Source organism: Lontra canadensis, unplaced genomic scaffold (genome assembly GCF_010015895.1).
Source record: "Lontra canadensis isolate GAN:19392208 unplaced genomic scaffold, GSC_riverotter_1.0 scaffold661, whole genome shotgun sequence".
NCBI classification, from domain to species: domain Eukaryota; kingdom Metazoa; phylum Chordata; class Mammalia; order Carnivora; family Mustelidae; genus Lontra; species Lontra canadensis.
This window is the reverse complement of record NW_022631645.1, coordinates 12,226-35,598: the sequence shown is the minus strand read 5'-3', so window position 1 is coordinate 35,598 and position 23,373 is coordinate 12,226. Positions and strand designations below refer to the sequence as shown.

Here is a 23,373-nt window from a genome sequence, read left to right as displayed (position 1 = left end):
CAAACACTTGTGTTTTCTCAGCAGAATGATTGGATTGCTTCCACAGTTTGATTGACTTAGGTGTTCCTGCCCCAGTGCCAAGGCAAAATCCAAGAAAAAACATAGAGGCAGTAGTGTCTGTCTCTGGATGCCAGGATCCTCTTTGGATGTTTTAACATTTAGGTCTCTTCACATACATAACTAATACTTTGTTTTTCTTTTTTTAGCCATGAAACCTCTAAAATAGGGGAAGCATTCTGCCCATTCCACAGAATTTCCTCTGATGGATTATTTATCATAGTTCTCTTTGCTCTGGTTTAATGTAATTATATTTCCAAAAAGTATTTGGATTATTTTTAAGTATAAAGATCTAATGTGTATATGTGTACTAGAATTTATTGATAATTTAAGATACATCATCAGGACCTTTTTTAAGGGAATATCTCAACCTGCTATTGAACATTCATACTACCCAGGCACACTATATTAGACCCAAGATTCTGAAATTATCAGGCTAGCAGAAGCTTATATGTCTTGGATGGATCTAAAGGGAAAGATCAGAGTCCAAAACCAGCTGGGGGTGACATAGTTGTACATGACTTCCTGCCCAGCACCATCTCCAGGTCCCTCACCCTTTCTTCAACCCTTCATCTCTGTCTAAGCATCCATCAAGAAGGCTGGTTGTGACACTTCTAGGCTCGTTTAATATTCTCCTCAACACCAGAGAGATGCCCAGGATTATGTTACTACATGCCCTTGATACTTCAAAGCAATCTTTTTCTCCTTATTATAAAAGGGTTGCCTCATTTTGTTAATCAGTGCATCTATCACCTCACATATCTCATCTTTATCTTATCACATATTTATCCTTCTAAAAAAATTAAGTTCTTCTCTTTCAGAAAATTTCATGTTTATAACAGTTTTGTCAATTACAGTCATGACATTACACATTAGATTCTCAGATCTATACTCATAGCTGACTATTTATCAACTTCTATGAACCTCTCCTGGTTCCTCCAACTCCTCCTGGAAACTACTTTTCTACTTTCTGATTCAATGAGATGATTTTTTTTTTTTTAAGATTGCATATATAACTGATTCAATGCACTATTTCTCTTTCTTTGGCTTATTTTGTTTAGCATAATGTCCTCAAGTTCTACCCCTGCTGCAATAAGTGACAGTATTTCTTTCTTTCTCATTAAATATATAGATAGATATAAGATATAGATATATATAAGATATATACATATGTATTTTATTCACTCATCCACTTAGGTTGTTCCATATCATGGCTTTTGTGAATCACCTGCCCCCAAAAATCTTAGTTTCAAAGAGTTCATTCCTTCCCTTGTACCTAAAAAACCAAGTTTCACAAAGCATTTAGATTCTATTGAATACCTCTTAGACTAGTTGCTAGATCTGCACTTACACAAAATAGTCTTATTTTACTTCATGGTCAGATTTTTTTACTGTAAAATGAAATATAATCTGAATTGAGTCCCTCATAAGGAAAATTGGACTGTCCGCTATATCAGAGGAAGTTGGAGAGTCTTTCCTAGATATGGATCCAAATATTTCAGTCCAGTTCAATATGACAGCTGCAGTGATTAGAGTATGTTCTCATTCTCACATTCATGTGGTCCCAATGGGATATGACATGCCATTGTATATGATCAAGTTATGTAAGCTCCTAGTTATGATAGTCTAGCTGTGTGCCTTTGAACTTAGATCACAGGGTGATCTAGTTCTTGGCAAAAGTGTTAAAAAGAAAATCACAGACCAAAATTGGAGTCATTAAGGTTAAGACCCCAAGGCATCAAAGCAATGCTTACTACATAACCTATCTTTTCAGCCGCTTCTGGGATATAACTTTTTATGGAATTTTTTATGGAATTTCCTGGCCAGCAGTACAAAATTTACTGATAGATCCCTTCTGTCCCCATCAGGAGGGCAACTTTGCCTAAAACAGTGCATTCTTTCTTAATGATTTCCTTTTCTATGCTACTTCTCTGCCTTTAAATCTTTTATTTTATTTTATTTTATTATTTTTTTTTATTTTTCTGCAGTTATCCTCTTTTCCATTTCCTAGGTAGGATGCTGCCTGATTCAGGAATCATTTAAAAGAGGCAGTTGGATCTTTTAAATTACTCAGTTGAAATTTGGGGTTTAACAGTAGTAAGTATCCTATAAGTGATTGTATTTGTTTATTTTTTAGAGGATTTTAGAGAATTTAAGTACCTTATCCGGAGATGTTAAGCAGTAGGACTGGTAAGGTTTATCCAGGATCTCTGAGCTTCGAGTTTCCAAAAACTGCACTCCCTGCTTGTCTATGGGCAACAGTAATCATTCTGTGTTGTTTTTTTTTTTTAATTTTATTTTTTATAAACATATATTTTTTTCCCCAGGGGTACAGGTCTGTGAATCGCCAGGTTTACACACTTCACCGCACTCACCATAGCACATACCCTCCACAATGTCCATAATAACCCCAACCCCCCTCTCCCAACCCCCCACCACCCAGCAACCCTCAGTTTGTTTTGTGAGATTAAGAGTCACTTATGGTTTATCTCCCTCCCAATCCCATCTTGCTTCATTTACTCTTCTCCTACCCCCCTTAACCCCCATGTTGCATCTCCTCTCCCTCATATCAGGGAGATCATATGATAGTTGTCTTTCTCCGATTAACTTATTTCGCTAAGCATGATACCCTCCAGTTCCATCCACGTCGTCGCAAATGGCAAGATTTCATTTCTATTGATGGCTGCATAGTATTCCATTGTGTATATATACCACTCTTCTTTATCCATTCGTCTGTTGATGGACATCTAGGTTCTTTCCATAGTTTGGCTATTGTAGACATTGCTGCTATAAACGTTCGGGTGCATGTGCCCCTTCGGATCACTACGTTTGTATCTTTAGAGTAAATACCCAGCAGTGCAATTGCTGGGTCATAGGGTAGTCCTATTTTCAACATTTTGAGGAACCTCCATGCTGTTTTCCAGAGTGGTTGCACCAGCTTGCATTCCCACCAACAGTGTAGGAGGGTTCCCCTTTCTCCGCATCCTCGCCAGCATCGGTCATTTCCTGACTTGTTAATTTTAGCCATTCTGACTGGTGTGAGGTGGTATCTCATTGTGGTTTTGATTTGTATTTCCCTGATGCCAAGTGATATGGAGCACTTTTTCATGTGTCTGTTGGCCATCTGGATGTCTTCTTTGCAGAAATGTCTGTTCATGTCTTCTGCCCATTTCTTGATTGGATTATTTGTTCTTTGGGTATTGAGTTTGCTAAGTTCTTTATAGATTCTGGACGCTAGCCCTTTATCTGATATGTTGTTTGCAAATATCTTCTCCCATTCTGTCAGTTGTCTTTTGGTTTTGTGAACTGTTTCCTTTGCTGTGCAAAAGCTTTTGGTCTTGATAAAATCCCAATAGTTCATTTTTGCCCTTGCTTCCCTTGCCTTGGGCGATGTTCCTAGGAAGATGTTGCTGCGGCTGAGGTCGAAGAGGTTTTTGCCTGTGTTCTCCTCAAGGGTTTTGATGGATTCCTTTCTCACATTGAGGTCCTTCATCCATTTTGAGTCTATTTTCGTGTGTGGTGTAAGGAAATGATCCAATTTCATTTTTCTGCATGTGGCTGTCCAATTTTCCCAACACCATTTATTGAAGAGGCTGTCTTTTTTCCATTGGACGTTCTTTCCTGCTTTGTCGAAGATTAGTTGACCATAGAGTTGAGGGTCTATTTCTGGGCTCTCTAATCTGTTCCATTGATCTATGTGTCTGCTTTTGTGCCAGTACCATGCTGTCTTGATGATGACAGCTTTGTAATAGAGCTTGAAGTCCGCAATTGTGAATGCCACCAACTTTGGCTTTCTTTTTCAATATTCCTTTGGCTATTCGAGGTCTTTTCTAGTTCCATATAAATTTTAGGATTATTTGTTCCATTTCTTTGAAAAAAATGGATGGTACTTTGATAGGAATTGCATTACATGTGTAGATTGCTTTAGGTAGCAAAGACATTTTCACAATATTTATTCTTCCAATCCAGGAGCATGGAACATTTTTCCATTTCTTTGTGTCTTCCTCAATTTCTTTCATGAGTACTTTATAGTTTTCTGTGTATAGATTCTTAGTCTCTTTGGTTAGGTTTATTCCTAGGTATCTTATAGTTTTGGGTGCAATTGTAAATGGGATGGACTCCTTAATTTCTCTTTCTTCTGACTTGTTGTTGGTGTAGAGAAATGCAACTGATTTCTGTGCATTGATTTTATATCCTGACACTTTACTGAATTCCTGTACTATTTCTAGCAGTTTTGGAGTGGAGTCTTTTGGGTTTTCCACATATAGTATCATATCATCTGAGAAGAGTGATAGTTTGACTTCTTCTTTGCCGATTTGGATGCCTTTAATTTCTTTTTGTTGTCTGATTGCTGAGGCTAGGACTTCTAGTACTATGTTGAATAGCAGTGGTGATAACGGACATCCGTGCCGTGTTCCTGACCTTAGCAGAAATGCTTTCAGTTTTTCTCCATTGAGGATGATATTTGCGATGGGTTTTTCATAGATGGCTTTGATAATATAGAGGTATGTGCCCTCTATCCCTACACTTTGAAGAGTTTTGATCAGAAAGGGATGCTGTACTTTGTCAAATGCTTTTTCAGCATCTATTGAGAGTATCATATGGTTCTTGTTCTTTCTTTTATTAATGTGTCGTATCACATTGATTGATTTGCGGATGTTGAACCAACCTTGCAGCCCTGGAATAAATCCCACTTGGTCGTGGTGAATAATCCTTTTAATGTACTGTTGAATCCTATTGGCTAGTATTTTGGTGAGAATTTTTGCATCTGTGTTCATCAAGGATATTGGTCTGTAGTTCTCTTTTTTGATGGGATCCTTGTCTGGTTTGGGGATCAAGGTGATGCTGGCCTCATAAAATGAGTTTGGAAGTTTTCCTTCCATTTCTATTTTCTGGAACAGTTTCAGGAGAATAGGAATTAATTCTTCCTTAAATGTTTGGTAGAATTCCCCGGGAAGCTGTCTGGCCCTGGGCTTTTGTTTGTTTGGAGATTTTTTATGACTGTTTCAATCTCCTTATGGTTGTGGGTCTGTTCAGGCTTTCTATTTCTTCCTGGTTCAGTTGTGGTAGTTTATATGTCTCTAGGAATGCATCCATTTCTTCCAGATTGTCAAATTTGTTGGCATAGAGTTGCTCATAATATGTTCTTATGATTGTCTGTATTTCTTTGGTGTTATTTGTGAACTTTCCTCTTTCATTCATGATTTTATTGATTTGGGTCCTTTCTCTTTTCTTTTTGATAAGTCTGGCCAGGGGCTTATCAATCTTATTAATTCTTTCAAAGAACCAGCTCCTAGTTTCTTTGATTTGTTCTATTGTTTTTTTGGTTTCTATTTCATTGATTTCTGCTCTGATCTTTATGATTTCTCTTCTCCTGCTGGGTTTAGGGTTTCTTTCTTGTTCTTTCTCCAGCTCCTTTAAGTGTAGGGTTAGGTTGTGTACCTGAGACATTTCTTGTTTCTTGAGAAAGCCTGTACCGCTATATATTTTCCTCTCAGGACTGCCTTTGTTGTGTCCCACAGATTTTGAACCGTTGTGTTTTCATTATCATTTGTTTCCATAAATTTTTTCAATTCTTCTTTAATTTCCTGGTTGGCCCATTCATTCTTTAGATGGATGCTGTTTAGTCGCCATATATTTGGGTTCTTTCCAAATTTCCTCTTGTGATTGAGTTCTAGCTTCAGAGCATTGTGGTCTGAAAATATGCAGGGAATGATCCCAATCTTTTGATACCGGTTGAGACCTGATTTAGGACCGAGGATGTGATCTATTCTGGAGAATGTTCTATGTGCACTAGAGAAGAATGTGTATTCTGTTGCTTTCGGATGAAATGTTCTGAATATATCTGTGATATCCATCTGGTCCAGTGTGTCATTTAAGGCCTTTATTTCCTTGTTGATCTTTTGCTTGGATGATCTGTCCATTTCAGTGAGGGGAGTGTTAAAGTCCCCTACTATTATTGTATGATTGTCGATGTGTTTCTTTGATTTTGTTATTAATTGGTTTATATAGTTGGCTGCTCCCACGTTAGGGGCATAGATATTTACAATTGTTAGATCTTCTTGTTGGACAGATCCTTTGAGTATGATATAGTGTCCTTCCTCATCTCTTATTATAGTCTTTGGCTTAAAATCTAGTTGATCTGATATAAGGATTGCCACTCCTGCTTTCTTCTGATGTCCATTAGCATGGTAAATTGTTTTCCACCCCCTCCCTATAAATCTGAAGGTGTCTTCGGGTTTAAGATGAGTTTCTTGTAGGCAACATATAGATATTTTTTTTTTAATCCATTCTGATACCCTGTGTCTTTTGATTGGGGCATTTAGCCCATTAACATTCAGGGTAACTATTGAGAGATATGAATTTAGTGCCATTGTATTGCCTGTAAGGTGACTGTTACTGTATATTGTTTCTGTTCCTTTCTGATCTACTAGTTTTAGGGTCTCTCTTTGCTTAGAGGACCCCTTTCAATATTTCCTGTAGAGCTGGTTTGGTGTTTGCAAATTCTTTCAGTTTTTGTCCTGGAAGCTTTTTATCTCTCCTTCTATTTTCAATGATAGCCTAGCTGGATATAGTATTTTTGGCCGCATGTTTTTTTCATTTAGTACTCTGAATATATTATGCCAGCTCTTTCTGGCCTGCCAGGTCTCTGTGGATAAGTCTGCTGCCAATCTAATATTTTTACCATTGTATGTTACAGACTTCTTTTCCCGGGCTGCTTTCAGGATTTTCTCTTTGTCACTAAGACTCGTAAGTTTTACTATTAGGTGACGGGGTGTGGATCTATTCTTACTGATTTTGAGGGGGGTTCTCTGAACCTCCTGGATTTTGATGCTTGTTTCCTTTTCCATATTGGGGAAATTCTCTCCAATAATTCTCTCCAATATACCTTATGCTCCCCTCTCTCTTTGTTCTTCTTCTGGAATCCCAATTATTCGAATGTTGTTTCGTCTTATGGTGTCACTTATCTCTCGAATTCTCCCCTCGTGGCCCAGTAGCTGTTTGTCCCTCTTTTGCTCAGCTTCTTTATTCTCTGTCATTTGGTCTTTATATTGTTAATTCTCTCTTCTGCCTCATTTATCCTAGCAGTGAGAGCCTCCATTTTTTATTGCACCTCATTGATAGCTTTTTTGATTTCAACTTGGTTAGATTTTAGTTCTTTTATTTCTCCAGAAAGGGCTTTTATATCTCCCGAGAGGGTTTCTCTAATATCTTCCATGCCTTTTTCGAGCCCGGCTAGAACCTTGAGAATCATCATTCTGAAGTCTAGATCTGACATATTACCAATGTCTGTATTGATTAGGTCCCTAGCCTTCAGTACTGCCTCTTGTTCTTTTTTTTTGTGGTGAATTTTTCTGCCTTGTCATTTTGTCCAGGTAAGAGAATATGAAGGAACAAGTAAAATAATAAAAGGGTGGCAACAACCCCAGGAAATATGCTTTAGCCAAATCAGAAGAGATCCCAAATCGTGAGGGAAGGGGAAAGGGGATATAAAGAGGTTCAGAAAGAAAAAAAAAAAAGAAAAAGAAAAAAGAAACAAATAAAAAAAGAAAACCAATAATGAAAAAATATAAAAAGGAAAAAAAAATATATATATATATTAGATAAACTAGTTTAAAAACGTTAAAAAAGAAAAGGGTAAAAGTTAAAAAAGTTAAAAAAATTTAGCAGAAGAAGATAAAAAATAATTGAAAAAGAGAAAAATAAATAAATTAACTGCAAGGAAAAAGAATCATGGGGAGAAAGCCATGAGTTCCGTGCTTTCCTTTCTCCTACTCTGGAATTCTGCTGCTCTCCTTGGTATTGAAACTGCACTCCTTGGTAGGTGAACTTGGTCCTGGCTGGGTTTCTTGTTGATCTTTTGGGGGAGGGGCCTGTTGTAGTGATTCTCAAGTGTCTTTGCCCCAGGCAGAGTTGCACCGCCCTTACCAGGGGCCGGGCTGAGTAATCCGCTCGGGTTTACTTTCTGGAGCTTTGGTTCCCTGAGCGCTTTCCGTAGAGTTCCCGAGGATGGGAGTGAAGATGGCGGCCTCCCAGTCTCCGGCCCGGAGGAGCCGAGAGTCTGGGGCCCCACTCCTCAGTGAGCCCTCAGAGAACAGCGCCCAATTGCTCCCGTTACCCTGGCCTCTGGCCGCGCTCCGAGCTGACCGAGCCTGCGAGCGGTTCAAAGTAAACCCGAGCTTAGAGCTCACTCCTCGGCTATGTCTCTGTAGCCGGCTTCCCCGTTCTAATACCTGTAAGCTCTGCGACACTCAGACACCCCCGATCCTTCTGTGACCCTGCGGGACCTGAGGCCAGGCTGACCCCGCGTGTGCTTCACCCCGGTTAAGCCTCTGGAGCGATGTCCCTCAGCGGAACAGACTTTTTAAAGTCCTGATTTTGTGCTCCGTTGCTCCGCCGCTTGCCGGGAGACGGCCCCTCCCCTCGCGGTCTATCTTCCCGTCGCTTTGGATTCACTTCTCCGCCAGTCCTACCTTTCAGAAAGTGGCTGATTTTCTGTTTCTGGAATTGCTGTTCTTCTCTTCGATCTCCCGTTGGATTTGTAGGTGTTTGCAATCTTTAGATAAGCTATCTAGCTGATCTCCCGCTACCTGAAGTAGTCTCAGCCTGCTACTTCTCCGCCATCTTGACTCCTCCCCCCATTGTGTTTTGTTTGTTTGTTTGTTTGTTTTTTAACTCAATTAGCCAAATTATACTACATCATTAGTTTCAGATATAGTGTCAACTAATTTATCAGTTGCTTATAACACCCAGTGCTCATTACATCAAGTGCCCTTCTTAACTCCTATCACCCAGTTACCCAATCCCCCACCCACCTCCCCTTCAGCAGCCCTCATAACTTTAAAAAGAAGCACAGGTGTTTGGTTCCCTTTTCAGCTGGGGCCACCTATTGATAAGGAAATGGAGATGATGTTCTCCATTTTGTTCTGAAGCCAAGTTTGGGCTTGAATGGCTCTTCTTTTTGGGCAGTAGGAATGTGCCCTGGTATCATGTTTTCCTTCAAAGGAAGAAAGGATCTTGGAAGCCATTGTTTGCCCTGTAGAGTGGCCTGGCTGCTCTCACTGACCATTTTCAAGGTCTGCCAGGGTCTATCCCCCTTCAAGTGTGCAACATCTTTGGATTGGATTGCCAAGCACTGTTACCATCTTATACCCCCAAATTTTAAACTTAATTTAATATTTTGCTTTCACTGATATCATTTAGTTCTTGGCTTTCCTCAGTTGTAAATTCTATGATAAATTCATGAAATAACAAATGTACAATGATCTCTCTGTACCACAATTACATCTTAAACATAAGGATGGACAATATACCATGTTTTACTTAAACATATGCCTTCTAAAGCTATGTTACTGTATGAAGAGTTTCTCAAGAGCTCCTTCTTTGTTTGTAATTAGTTCTTTATCAAACTACGTCTTATTTTTCATGCAAATATGCTTTTCACAGGCTCTCCATTCAATTTTTCCAAATAATCAAACCAAAATTGAATTCAGCTCTGAATCTAAATTGGGAGGTTTCACACAGAATTCTTAGAACTACTGAAAGTAGGCTTTGGCATCTGAGACTCTGAAGAGTACCTGATCTATCCAGTTGGCTAAGATTCCTACCCCCTGGGCCTCATCCAAGGGGGGGGGGGTCTATGTTATAAGAAGGCTGGCCTTAGAGTTTTTGGATCTGAACCTGAAATGGCTCTGTAACTTCACTTTAAGTCCAAAGACTCTTCTCTCCTTTTGTTAAATTTGTCAGCTGCTTTTAGAAATTTATTACAAATAAGATCTGACATATTTAAGACTGAGCCATATGGTCATGTGACCTATTCTTTCTCCAAGACCAGGTGTGATCCCATATCTAATGATGCTAGCTCTACATTTAACTGATGACACTCGGGCTAGTCATGCAATTTCATGGAATTTTAAACAAATATCTGAATGTAGAATTGATAGACCATAGCTTACTATAGCTTGAGTAGATGCTGTCAAACTGTATTTCAATGTTTGTGCAATTTTACACTTCTACTACCAATACATAAGTTCCAGTCCTCATATTGGTAATTTGTGCTTGTTCTCTTTATTGATCTTGATAAGTTTTTCTTAGTTTTATTAATCTTTTCAGAGAACCAACCTTTGCTTTTGAGGGGGAGAAGAATGTGACCCCAGAATATGCCCCTTTAGCATGGAGACTATAAGTTCTAACAGACTCAGGAAGAGTTGTTTTATCTCTCCTTTGAGTTCCTAAAAGAATTTAGGTAGAGTACCTCTATCAGGAAGAGAGCTAACAACAGATAAATTTTTACAACAGAAAGGCTTACGGAAGAGGACAAACATCCGTTTACAAAACATTTGCTTTTCTATCTTCTTGTGAATTTTCTTCTTCCTCTTTATAGCTCTAGATTTCTACTGCCTTCTTCTCAGGCCAGGATGGCATAAATCTTGATTGCCTGATGGTCAGGGAGTCTCATATCTTTGGAATTCCTATGTATACAAAATTAAGTTTCTTTTTCCTACTGTAAATCTGTTCTAAATCAATTTAATTATTAGATCAGCCAAGGAACCTATAAAGGGGAAGGGAAGGTTTTCATCCCCCACACTTGTTTGTTTGTTTGTTTGTTTTAATTCTCTATTTAAGGCTGCTAGCTATATCTTTGACTTGATTAATTTACAAATTTATTAATAAATTATTATATCCTATTCCATATTTGGCTTTAATTTGCTTTTATATTCCTAGATATTGATTTCTAGGGTACTTATAGAACATTGATTACTGAACATTTTTTTTTAATGATAGAGGCAATATCACTACACATTCTACAGATTTTGGAAGGATAATAAGGGAATATAATGATCATAATAAGACCAATATATTCAATAATTAGATAAGATGGACAAATTCTTTGATATAAATTACATTAAAATTACATTAAAAACTTACATTAAAAAATAGTAGATATTCGGGGCACCTGGGAGGCTTAATCGATTAAGCATCTGACTGTTGATTTTGGCTCAGGTCATGATCTCAAGGTCATGAGTATGGACCTGCTTGGGATTCTCTCCCTAGCTCTCCTTCTATCACTCCCTCAGCTTCCTCCTCTCTCTGTCTCTCTCTGTCTCTCCAATAAATAAAGAAATAAATAAATAAATAAATAAATGCTATAAAATAAAATATAATAGATATTTTTTCAATAGTCTTGAAAAAATTTTGAAAAAAAATTGACATATTGTTTTGAAAAAAATTGGTATATAGAAAAAAATTAATATATTGTTTTGTCCCCTTAACTCCTGTCTGGGTGGCTTCAATGGTGGATTCTACCAAACTTTAGATAAAACAGTAATCCATATTCCATACAAACTCTTTTAAAAGAACAGAAGCAAATGTTCTCTCAACGTATTAGTTCAGCATTTCTGTGAGACATATCACTATACTAGCTTATATGAGCATTCCTTATAAATTTTTATATAGACAATCACTTCACTGTGCATATGGACAACTTTTAGTTTCAATTTTTAATGTGAGTTTAGCATCACTGAAGGATATGAAAGTCAACTGCATAGTTTGTACTAGTAATGAAAAAATAAAAATTCAATTTTAAAAATCCCCTTTATAATATCACAGTGTTTTAAAATTATAAATTAATTAAGAATGACTGTAACATGATATAAAGCATACATGTACTCTGAAAGCAAAATATCTGTTGAAATAATATAAATACATTAATAAATAGAAAAACTACTGTGTTCATGGACAGATGATTCAACATTATTAAGAGCTAAATTCTCCCCAAAGGAATCTCCAGATTCAAGTATTCTCAAACAAACGTATAGGCATATATTTAAAATTTTGTCACAATTGATTCAGAACATATATGGAAATACAAGGACTGTAAATTAAGTCCAACAATTAAAAAAAAAAAAAACAAACTTGGAGAACTTACACTATCTGATTTCCAGCAATGTTACAAAACTGCTGTGTTCAAAATTATGTGGCATTTCCATAAAGATACCTGAGAAGACCAACAAAGCAAACTAGAGAGCCCAGTAATAAACCCACACACTTAGAGTCAACTAAACTCAACAAAAGTCTGCATTCAATTCAGTCATGAAAAAAAAATCTTTGCCACAAATGATAATGGAAATACTGTGCATCTGTATCTATGGCACAAAACAATCAAACAAAAAAGGCAAAAAAAAAAATACACTTTTATCTATATATCACAGCTGTACAGATTTATCAAAAATGGATCTTAGGGGTTGCCTGGGTGGCTAAGTCAGTTAAGCTTCTGCCTTCAGCTCAGGTCATGATCCCAGCATCCTGGGATTGAGCCCCACATCAGGCTCCCCCACTGCCTGATACTCCCCTTGCTTGTGCTCTTTCATTCTGTCTCAAATAAATAAATAAAATCTTAAAAAATATAAAATGGATCTTAGAATCATATGTGAAATGCAAAAGAAAAAAAAAAGCAAACAAACAAAAACATATGGAGAAGGTCTTTATGACCTTGGATTACAAGAAAAATTTTCTAAATGTATGTGAAGAAGAAAGTGTCCAAATAAGGGTGCCTGGGTGGCGAAGTTGTTTCAGCATCCAACTGCTGGTTTTGGCTCAGGTAGTAATCTTGGGGTCATGAGATCAAGCCCCTTTCAGAGCTCAGCACTCAGTATGGAGGCAGCTTGACAATCTGTCTTCATCTCCTTCTGCCCCTCCTCCATACTGATTCTCTCTCTCTTTTTCCATCCCTCTTCCCCACTCTAAAATAAGTAAATGAATCTTTAAAAAATAGTGTCCATTAAAAAAAAAAATGATGGTTGGCACTTCATCAAAATTACAACTATGCAGCAGAGCTAGTATACAAAGAGAGATGAACTAAACAGTTGAGGATGTGAATTAACTGGTTCCCTTTTCTAAGGGTTGTCACGTGTGTGTGCACAGGAGAAGGTTATAAATATGACCTACTGTCTCCTGTGGTGGATCTGTGCAGGATAGCTCTGGAGCACAGCTTGGTCAACACTGGACATAATGCTGGTGCAGACAAGCTCTAAATCACTGGGTTATCACATCCTTTAAGATAAAGTGCAAAAATCTCTCATTTTCTCAGGGTTATTAGGCATTTAAAACCCCAAAGGAAGCACTGAGCTAAAATATCACATTTTCTTGCTTCAGTCGCTTACTGGCTATTTGAACTAGTTATTCAAACTTTAGAACCTTCTGTGTTTTTATCTACATAGTGAAGCTAATAATATATGTGTCAAAATATGCATTACCATGAACAAGAAGTAATGTAATGAGCTTAATCCAACCAACAATCTCTCAGTAAATTTTTTTATCCTCTGGCTAGGTAGATTGATCTGAAACAGATGAAGTATTATAAAATTTGATTTCCAGACCCTTCTTGCATGAGAAATCGTCACACACATGGGCTGGCATGTGGAAGAGAAAGACTGACTGGCTTCCATGCAGGCAGGTGAGGCTGAGTCTAAACTACCTGTGACTAGCCAGTGAGCAGAGAAGGAACCTGATGGGAAACACATTAAAGGCTTTGCTGTACTTGGCTTCTTTCGCCTGATTTTTTCCATCTTTTTTGCTTTTCCTCACTGCCAACTTAAAGAGAATGCATGTTTATTCTTATCTTTTATTTCTCACCCAACTTCCAACAGCTTATCTATCAATGGTAATGTCATACTAATTATAATATCACAAACCATTGATTTTATTTTTCTACCTGCCCTGCACACCAAATATATTGATAACTTCCAAAACAAAAAAAGACTGTGAGTCACTGTTTTTTGTTCTCCTTGTCCTATTTCATCTCAGATTTTCCTGAAAGTTAAACTGATACTATGATAGGCTATGATTTCCCTCCTATTCTTCAGAAAACTAAAAGAGCACAGGGAAGTTAGACTACAGCATTTTGGGGCCTTCAGGGAAAGAATGGCCAATTTTTTTGTTTTCCTAGATAGGAAAATGTCAAAAGTTTATACCCAAGAGTATCAAGCACATTACTGTGGATGGTGGATTTGCAACACTTGGTCTAAAATCTGTCTAGAAATGCCTTTGGGAATATAATTACATAAAGATTTCATAGACCTATTAATTCTTGCATTGCCACTTTAATTTCTATTCTGTTCCTCTGAACCGAATAGTCCTCAGGCATAGGCATAAAATAAATGGATGTTTCCTAAGACCTAAATAATTGTGTTAGCTTCTGCAGGAATATAAAAACCCATTTTGCTTTTTTTTTTTCTTCTAAGCTGTTATTAAGAAGCTAAATCAGCTTTTAGAATGTCCAAACAGCTTTCCAGAGAGATGAAGATTCACTTCTTACATCATTGAATCTTAGTAAATATTGGAAGTTCACTTCCCTTGCAAACTATAGAAGGTTAATACTTGTTGAAATTGTCAAAATATTTGCAGAGAATTCATCTGGATGTGTTTGAATTCTGGGACTGTAACTCTCTGCATTTGACTTCAGATTTTGGTACGAGACACAAACTGGCAGAGTGAGTATCTGTGGACAGAATGCTTCCTCGTGTAGCCGCAAATCTAACCAGACAGCCACTCAGATCTAATTATTAGTGAACTACCCTTGTCACCTTGGTTTGGGAAGGGTCCCACCACACATGTGCTAGGCTAATCGTGTGTTCTTTTTATTTATTCTATGTAATTTCATTCTCAAGTATATAACCTCTCTTGAAGCCCATAATAATTTGATTACTATATAAATGTGTTTTTTTTAGGATTCTTCAGACTTAATGGCACATTAGTTGTAAGCAAAATTCCCTTTTTCAGTGAGAAAAATAATAGTGTTAGATAAAGTGTATATATATTGGCAGTGAATTTCATTGTGATCACAAATCACATTCACAGGCAGTCCTCCATATTCCTATTATGAAATAGACCAGTTTATGCCTGACTTTCCCATATTTCAAAACATTTGCCTTCCTAAAATAGACAAGTTTATACTAAGCCAACTAAGGTAAGTTCATAATATGCTATATTTTATTACACTAAGAGTTTTTATGTTCTGTTACAGTATGAGTTTATTACTCAAATTTAAAAGTTTGAAATTCTGGTAGAATCTTCTATTTACATGTAAGAGCTTCTATTCCTTTATGAACAGCATGATCCAAAAGGTACACATATTTTGTATTCAATAAAACCAAAAAATTAAGGGATCACTTGAGTAGCTTTTGTAGAGAAAAGGACTAGTGATCAGTGTTAAGAAACAGGCAAAGATAACCAATTAATGATGACATTAACAGAGTTTCAGCAACAGATTTTAAATTGGAAATTCCCATGATCACATTTGCTAAATCCCTGTTATGAATGTTCTTGCTTATTTCCTTCATTTTTCCGTTGATTGTGTGTGCACGTATGACAATCTATGGTCCTAAATTTATGAATCAGAAAAGAAAGACTGTAAAACAGAAGTAACAGTTTTGAAGCATACACGTCACTGCCTATTCTGTATTACCTCATGTATTCCTCACTAAAATTCTGAATTTTATAATGATATCTTAGTTGTGAAATGAGAAAGAGAAGGCATGAAGCCATTTGCTCAAAGATCACACTGGTCAGTTGATTTGAGATGCCTCAGCGTTCCTACCCCTTTCTGTGTTGCTACTGTTTCAACCCCTTCTTCAGATTCATTCCCAAAATTAAGGGAATTTTCTAAGATAATGTTAAAGGAAGGAAAGTTGATTTCATGTAAAACTTATGACAACTGGGAAATATGGAAAAATTCTTGCCTTGTTTTAGACTAAATAATATAATCAGAAGTCCTTTATTGAAACATATTATTAGCAGTAATAAAATGTATTTTCAGGATAATATTTAAATATTTTAAGTAATTACTAGTAATTTTGAGTAAAATATGTAATTATAAATTATTTCATAGTAGAGTTATAAAAGAAAAAGAGAAAAGCCATTTAATTCAATACATCAAGAATGTCTTAGCTCTATTTGTGTCAACATACATTTTAAAATTTTATATTATTGTGTTCATACAGTTAATTTTCACCTTTAATTATGTTTTCTTTCTTTCAGAAACATAAGTCCTTATGGAAGTTTACAGCAAATCCAAATATATGAAAAGCCAAAGGAACATCTCCGAATTCATACTTCTAGGACTTTCATATGACCAGAGCATACAAATATTTTGCTTTGTGCTCTTCTTACTCTGTTATGCTGCCCTATTGGCAGGAAATCTTCTGATCCTTGTCTCCATTCAATGGAGTCCTCTTTTTCACCAACCCATGTACTACTTCCTCAGCCACTTATCCTTCATAGACATTTGCTACACCTCAACAGTTACACCCAAGTTAATTACTGACCTGTTAGCGGAAAAAAAAAACATCTCCTATGGTAATTGCATGTTACAGGTCTTAACAATGCATTTCTTTGGCGGTACTGAAATCTTTATTCTTACGGCCATGGCCTTTGATCGCTATGCTGCCATCTGCAAGCCTCTCCACTATGTGATTATCATGAACAGGAAAAGATGCCACCTCCTAGTCTTAGCTGCTTGGGCTGGTGGGGCCATCCATGCTTTTCCTCTATTTTCTACTGCAATTGGTTTGCCCTTCTGTGGTCCTAATGAAATTGATCACTACTTCTGTGATATTTTTCCTTTGCTAAAGGTGGCCTGTACTGATACCTACATCACTGGTGTCCTTGTGATTGCCTTTTCAGGTATGGTTGCCTTGGTAACCTTTATTGTCTTATTTGTTTCTTATGGGATAATAGTGTTCACTTTAAGAAATCTCTCAGCTGAGGGAAGACGCAAAGCCCTCTCTACCTGTTGGTCTCATGTCACTGTGGTCATCTTATTTTTTGGGCCTGTAATCTTTATCTACCTTAGGCCACCTACTACTTTTCCTGAGGACAAAATATTTGCTCTATTTTACACCATCATTGCTCCTATGTTCAATCCCTTAATCTACACTCTGAGAAATTCAGAGATGAAAAAAGCCACGAGAAAGGTTTGGTGCCCATCATTATTTTCAAAGGAATCACAGAGTTAATTTGGAAAGTTTATTAGGGGCACCTGGGTGGCTCAGTGGGTTAAAACCTCTGCCTTCGGCTCAGGTCATGGTCCCAGAGGCCTGGGACCGAGTCCCGCATCAGGCTTTCTGCTCAGCGGGGACCCTGCTTCCTCCTCTCTCTCTGCCTGCCTCTCTGCCTATTTGTGATCTCTGTCTGTCAAATACATAAAATCTTAAAAAAAAGTTTATTGGCTAAACAACTCTGAGGAAGAAAAGATATGAATGAAAAAGGCGGGGACTAGGTCATGGAGTCTGTGGACCATCTTTGCCATGAGGGGAGTGAATGGAAAAAATAGCACTTAAGATTAAAGTAATAGTGAGCAAGTCCTTATTCTTGCATACCAAAATTAATTGAAACTGTGTGAATTTTATGAGGTATTAAGATAATATAGAATGGGGAAACTTCATGAAAAACAACTGAGCCAAAGCAAGTAAACCAATGTTATAATGATTGGTGAAATATTAAGGTAAATAGTTTAATGAAACTTTTACAAAATCATTGGACTTAGAGGTCAGACCACACAATAACAGGCATTCTTTGATTGTTCAAGAGTTGTAATAAGAATTCTAAAAAAGCTATATTTGAAAAGTGAATCAATTTAAATTTCTAATAGAACATTCATATATACACCCTCTAGTTCACACAGAAATCAGTTGTTCAAACAAATAAGTATTTAGAGTAGAATCTGTAATTTATTGATAATTTTTTAAAGATTTTATTTATTTATTTGAGAAAGAGAAAGAGCTTGAGCTAGCATGAACAGGAGTGGTGGTCCGGTGCACTTTGGGGGGCCAAGGGAGAGGAAGAGGGAGACTCCCCTCTGACCTGAGGCCAAGTACAGGGCTTCATCCCACGATACACCACAACCTGATCCAAAGGCAATCTCTCAGCCAACTGAGCCACCCTGGTGCCCCAAGAGGAATCTGTTTTAAAGTGGTTTCTGGGGGTCAGCTCTTGTGAAGTCCCATTGAAATCAATGATAATACATAGTGAAGACGGAGTGAGAATCTACAGTTCAGAATGATGAAACACGCTTCTTGGCATTCCACCTATTGGCCAGAGTTTAGTGTCATTTCCCATAAAGTGGAAGAACTGTATATTAAAATTTATGTGTTGCTCACCCCTACCTGCCTATAATTGATAACCAAGTGATTAGTACTTGGATCCACAGCCAAAGACTATTCTTACTGCAATGACAGGGAAACAGAGGGAGTGAGAAAGAACTAGCAAAGGATAAATAAGATGTGATTTAACCACAATGTACATGAAAAAAATTAATGCATTTCAGTTGCACATGGATATTTATGGCAGATGGATTCATAATCGGCAATCCTAGGAAGTAAACAAGATGTCTCCCACTAGGTGAATAAATAAATAAACTCTAGTACATCTGGAGAATGGAACATTATTCAGCACTAAGAAGAACTGAGTTAGTAAGGTAAGAAAATATATGCAGGAAACGTACATGCATATTTCAGAGAGGAAAAAACCAATGTGAAGGGGCTCCCTTTTGTTTGATTTCAACTACAGGTATTCCTCGACATACAAGAGAGTTATGTCCCAATAAACCCATCATAAGTTGAAAATACCTTAACTCAAAATGCATGAAATCCTCCCAACCTTCCAAACCTCATAGCTTAACCTAGCCTACCTTAACTGTGCTCAGAACACTTATATTATTTATAAGCTGGAGGTGGGTAAAGTCATCAAATTCAAATCCTATTTTGTAATAAACATTGAATATCTTATGTAACTTATTGAATACTGCACTGCATGTGAAAATCAAAATGGCTATGTGGGTACAGATAGTTGTAAGTGTATTGATCGTTGACCCTCGTGATTACTTGGCTGACTGGGAGTTGCACCTCCCTGCCCCTGCCCAGGATCACCAGAGAGGATTGTACCACATATCACTAGCTTGGAGGAAGACCCAAATTCAAAATGCAAAGTACAGATTCTATGGCATGTGTATCACTTTTACAGCATGGTAAGGTTGGAAAAGTACAAGTCAAACCATTGTAAGTTGGGGGTCATCTATATATGACATTCTAGAAAAGGCAAAACTATGGAAACTGCAAAAAGATCAGTCCCTGGAACACAAACATTAGGGAGGGCAGAGATGAATAGGCGGGATGCTAGGATTTTTCCGGTAGGAAAACTGTTCTGTATGTCTTTGAATTTTGGATAGTGTTACCATACATGTCAAAACCCACAGAATGTACAAAACCAAGGGTGGGCCCTGATGTGAACTGAATTTTGTGTGATCATGATGTTTTGTTGTGGGTTCATTTAATTGTAATACATGTAGCATTCTGGAGGGAGACTGTCCCAGTGAAGGGGACAGGGGGTGTTTGGGATCTCTGTAGTTTCTGCTCTATTTTGTATTAAAAAAAGACTTCTCTAAAAAATAAATTTTATTAATCACAAAATACACTGCAGCACAATATTTAAAAGAACTCGTCTTATAACTAAATGAAGAGTCTTCTGAAAAAAGATTTTCTAAGAAAACAGATAATGTCTTAAAGCCTTCCAACTTTCATGGAAGGCATTTTGCTCATACTTCATAGCATGTAATATAAGATACCTGAAGAAACACAGCAATTAAGGCAGAGAAGGGACTGTGCCATGGTATGTTATGAAGAGGAAGATAGATTTACATTAGGTAAATGCAATGCAGAAGGCATCATCATTCTGGAGGCACTGTACAAAGAAATATGAATAGCAGGAAAAAATGATGAGGGAGAAAAAATTAAGTACAGTTATTATAACCAAGAGAAATTGGACAAACGATATTTGCAGCAGCTAATGGTAAATAAACCAAAATATTGCAAGATTTGATATTATCTCTTGAAAGATCATCACAAAACATTTGTCAGTTTATAGATTGCTTAAAATGACCAATATTGTTACGAGAAGAAAGACCATCTTCATGTGTAGAATGGAAAGATCAATAAAATGAACAATATCATGTGAGTTGGAAGGGGGAAAACGCAAAACTCATGTGGACAAATCAGAGGAAGGAAGCCAAGTACAGCAAAGACTCTAATGTGTTTCCCATCCGGTTCGTTCTCTGCTCACTGACTAGTCACAGGTGGTTTAGACTCAGCCTCATCCACCTGCATCGAAGCCAGCCAGTCAGTCTCTCTCTTCCACACGCCAGCCCATATGTGTGATGTTTTCTCATGCAGGAAGCATCAGGAAATCAAATTTTATAATATGTAATCTGTTTCAGATCAAACTACTTAGCCAAAGGATAACAAAAATCCGCTGAGAGATTGTTGGTTGGATTAAGCTCATTATATTACTTGTTCTCAACTGATTAAACATGAAAGCCACAGTAAGAAGTCCAAAGTCATTTCTGTGAAAGTTGTTGATTCTATAGAATGCTAAAGTCTCACAAACTTGGAATGCATGTCTAGATTTGTGGCAGAAAACGTCATTAACCTAGGTCAATATTGGGTGCAAATAATAATTTTGACCATTAATAGTGTTCTGAAATAGAAATTTATATTTTTAAGACAGCATGATAATGAAAACAAATGATATCCACTATTTAAAAGAGGCCTTTAAAACAAATTTGTTGTGTAAATATCTGAACTTCTATTCATTTTCAGAGACAGCTTTCTTTGATCCCACTAAGTAATGAAACAGGTAGAACATGCCCAGGAGAAAAGGTTTACTCTCACAACAGATTTCTTCTTTGTGTATAACTGCTGAGACAATCTGCCCACTCCCTCTCTGCTCTAACAGCTCTGGTGAGTTTCACCATCCTCATTATTTTTTCTGCTCTTTATACCTGTTTGGATGGTGCCCCCAGACTGACTGCAGCTCTTGGATTTTACTTACATATTCTAAAACACTTTCCATGCTTTTACCATCTTCCTTTAAATAAAATCTTGCTACCTAACATCTTCTCTATAGTGACATTTGCTGTGTTTCTTAAGCAACCTTTCTTTGAATCCTATCAAGCATGCAAAAAGGCCTTTCCTACATTTTTTTCCTGTGGAAAATCTTTTTCAGAGGTCTCTTTCCTTACACTTACAAGCTTTGATATATCTGCCATGACATAGGGCATATTTTCAATCAATAAACTTTATTTTTTAAAGCACCTTTAGGTTCACAACAAAACTGATCAGAAAGTACAGAAATTCCCATAATACACCTGTCCCCACACACAGCCTCTCCCACCAGAGTAATACATCCATTTCCATCAAAGGAACCTACACTCACATGTCATTATCTCCCCAAATATTCTTTTCATTAGGTTCACACTTGATGTAGTACATTTTATGGGTTTCAATATACATAAAGACGTGTATCCACAACTGTACTAACATACAGATGTGCTTCCTGCTCTAAAAATCTTCTGAGCTCTGTCTGTTCACTCTACCCTCCACACTGACCTTTGGCAAACACTGATGTTGTCGAGGTCTCCATTGTTTTGCCTTTTCCAGGACTCATGTAGTTGCAATCACATAATAGGTAGCCTTTTCAGATTGGCTTCTTACACTTAATCATACACATTTTAAGTTTCCTACATATCATGTCATGCTTGATAGTTCGTTTCGTTTTAGCTCCAAATAATATTCCATTGACCAGAAAATCACAATTTATTTATCTGTTCACCAATGGAGACCTCTAGGTTGCTTCTAACGTTTGACAGTTATAAATAAAACAGCTATAAACATCCATGTGCAACCAAAATATGCTTAGAAAATGACATATGGCTTGCTTTTGGTGTTAGACCATGTCTTAATCTGTCTTTTGCTGGGCTTTTGTTTCCACTTACTTATCAATTTTTACTTTATCAATTTTATTTTTCAGTCCCTTAAGATTTGTGGAAAATGTTTTATATTCTGTTAAATAGGTGCCATAAGAAGCAATTGTGATTTTAGCATGCTCAATTCTTGGTTCTTAGTCTCTCTATTTTTAATATGAATTCAGGAGAATTAATCACCAGGAGCCACTTTAAGAGAGGTTTGAAAAAAAGAAAGAAAGGAAGAAAGAAAGAATGAAAGAAAGAAAGAAAAGTAAAGAAAGAAAGAAAGAAAAGAAAGAAAAAGAAAATTAAGCTGGTTCTATACAGATTTTTTATTGCACAGCTTATTTCTGAATGCAACTACTGGAACTACAAGTGAATGTTCTATCATAAAGGTACTCATGATGATTGGTGTTATATGCAAGTAAGGAATTGTTGAACACTAATCAAAAACTAATTGTTGCACTGTATGTTGGCTAACAGAACATGATGATAAAAAATAAGTAAGAAAAATAAAGTCATGATTTTAATTTTAGATTTAAACTTCATCACTAGGGCAGAACGTGTATCACTATGTGGACTGGCATGTAAGTCCAGGATGTTTAATAGAATTGTCATTAAAATTGTTTTGCCTTGATAATTCACTGATCAAATAGTATTGCCTTGTTTGCTTTGGACCAGAAATTTTTGGTTTGTTGGTTTGTTTGTTTCCTGCAAATGACCCTATCCACACCTCCTGAATACTCCATAAAATTAAGTTTTCAGTTAATTCTGGTATGGGGGAATTAGGATTCATTTAGCTTTTGCGTTAAGTTTGTTTCTAGTATCACTTTCTTTCATGCATTCCATTCATGAGTGTGATGGGATATAAAGATCATGAAATATTTCTTATCTTGCTTAGTTACATGAAGCTCATTTTTTATATAAATGTGTTTAGTTATACGTTTCTTCACTATTCTTATTATTTGAAAAAAATGTTTGACACCAAACTTTTCTCATGACACTTTTCATCTCTGCATTTCTCAGCATATAGATTAAGGGATTGAACATAGGAGCAAAGATGGTATAAAATAGAGCAAATATTTTGTCCTCAGGGAAAGTGGTTGGAGGTCGAAGGTAGACAAAGATTAAAGGCCCAAAAAATAAGCTGACCACAGTGATATGAGACCCACAGGTGGAGAGGGCTTTGCGTCTTCCCTCAGCTGAGTGATGTCTTAGACTAAATAAAATAATGACATAAGAAACAAATAAGACAACAAAGGTAACTAAGGTGACCATACCTGAATTGGCAACCACAAGGATCCCAGTGATGTAAGTTTCAGTGCACACAACTCTCAGCAGAGGGAAGATATCACAAAAGTAGTGATTAATTTCATTAGGACCACAAAAGGGCAATTGGATTGCCATCAATAATTGAGGAAAAGAATGGAGAGCCCCACCAGCCCAAGAAACCAAGACTAGGAGATGGCACCTTGTCCTGTCCATGATAATCACATAGTGGAGAGGTTTGCAGATGGCAA

At 36.9% G+C, this 23,373-nt stretch overlaps 2 protein-coding genes across 2 annotated transcripts in view; one reads left to right on the top strand and one right to left on the bottom strand.

Moving 5' to 3' along the window:
- The first annotated feature begins 16,136 nt into the window (after positions 1-16,136).
- Positions 16,137-17,072, top strand: LOC116863180 (olfactory receptor 4P4-like). Its single transcript, XM_032850675.1, has one exon. The coding sequence runs from the start codon at positions 16,137-16,139 to the stop codon at positions 17,070-17,072; it is 936 nt and encodes a 311-aa protein (XP_032706566.1).
- A 5,714-nt stretch (positions 17,073-22,786) lies between these two features.
- The window catches only part of LOC116863181 (olfactory receptor 4P4-like), a 3,810-nt gene continuing 3,223 nt past the window's right edge, over positions 22,787-23,373 (bottom strand). Inside the window, 1 exon segment of the mRNA XM_032850676.1 lies at positions 22,787-23,373. Coding sequence (XP_032706567.1) covers positions 22,787-23,373 — 587 coding nt within the window.

Excerpts from the sequence above, each read along its gene's own strand:
- LOC116863180 (XM_032850675.1), top strand. The coding sequence starts at position 16,137 with ATGAAAAGCCAAAGGAACATCTCCGAATTCATACTTCTAGGACTTTCA.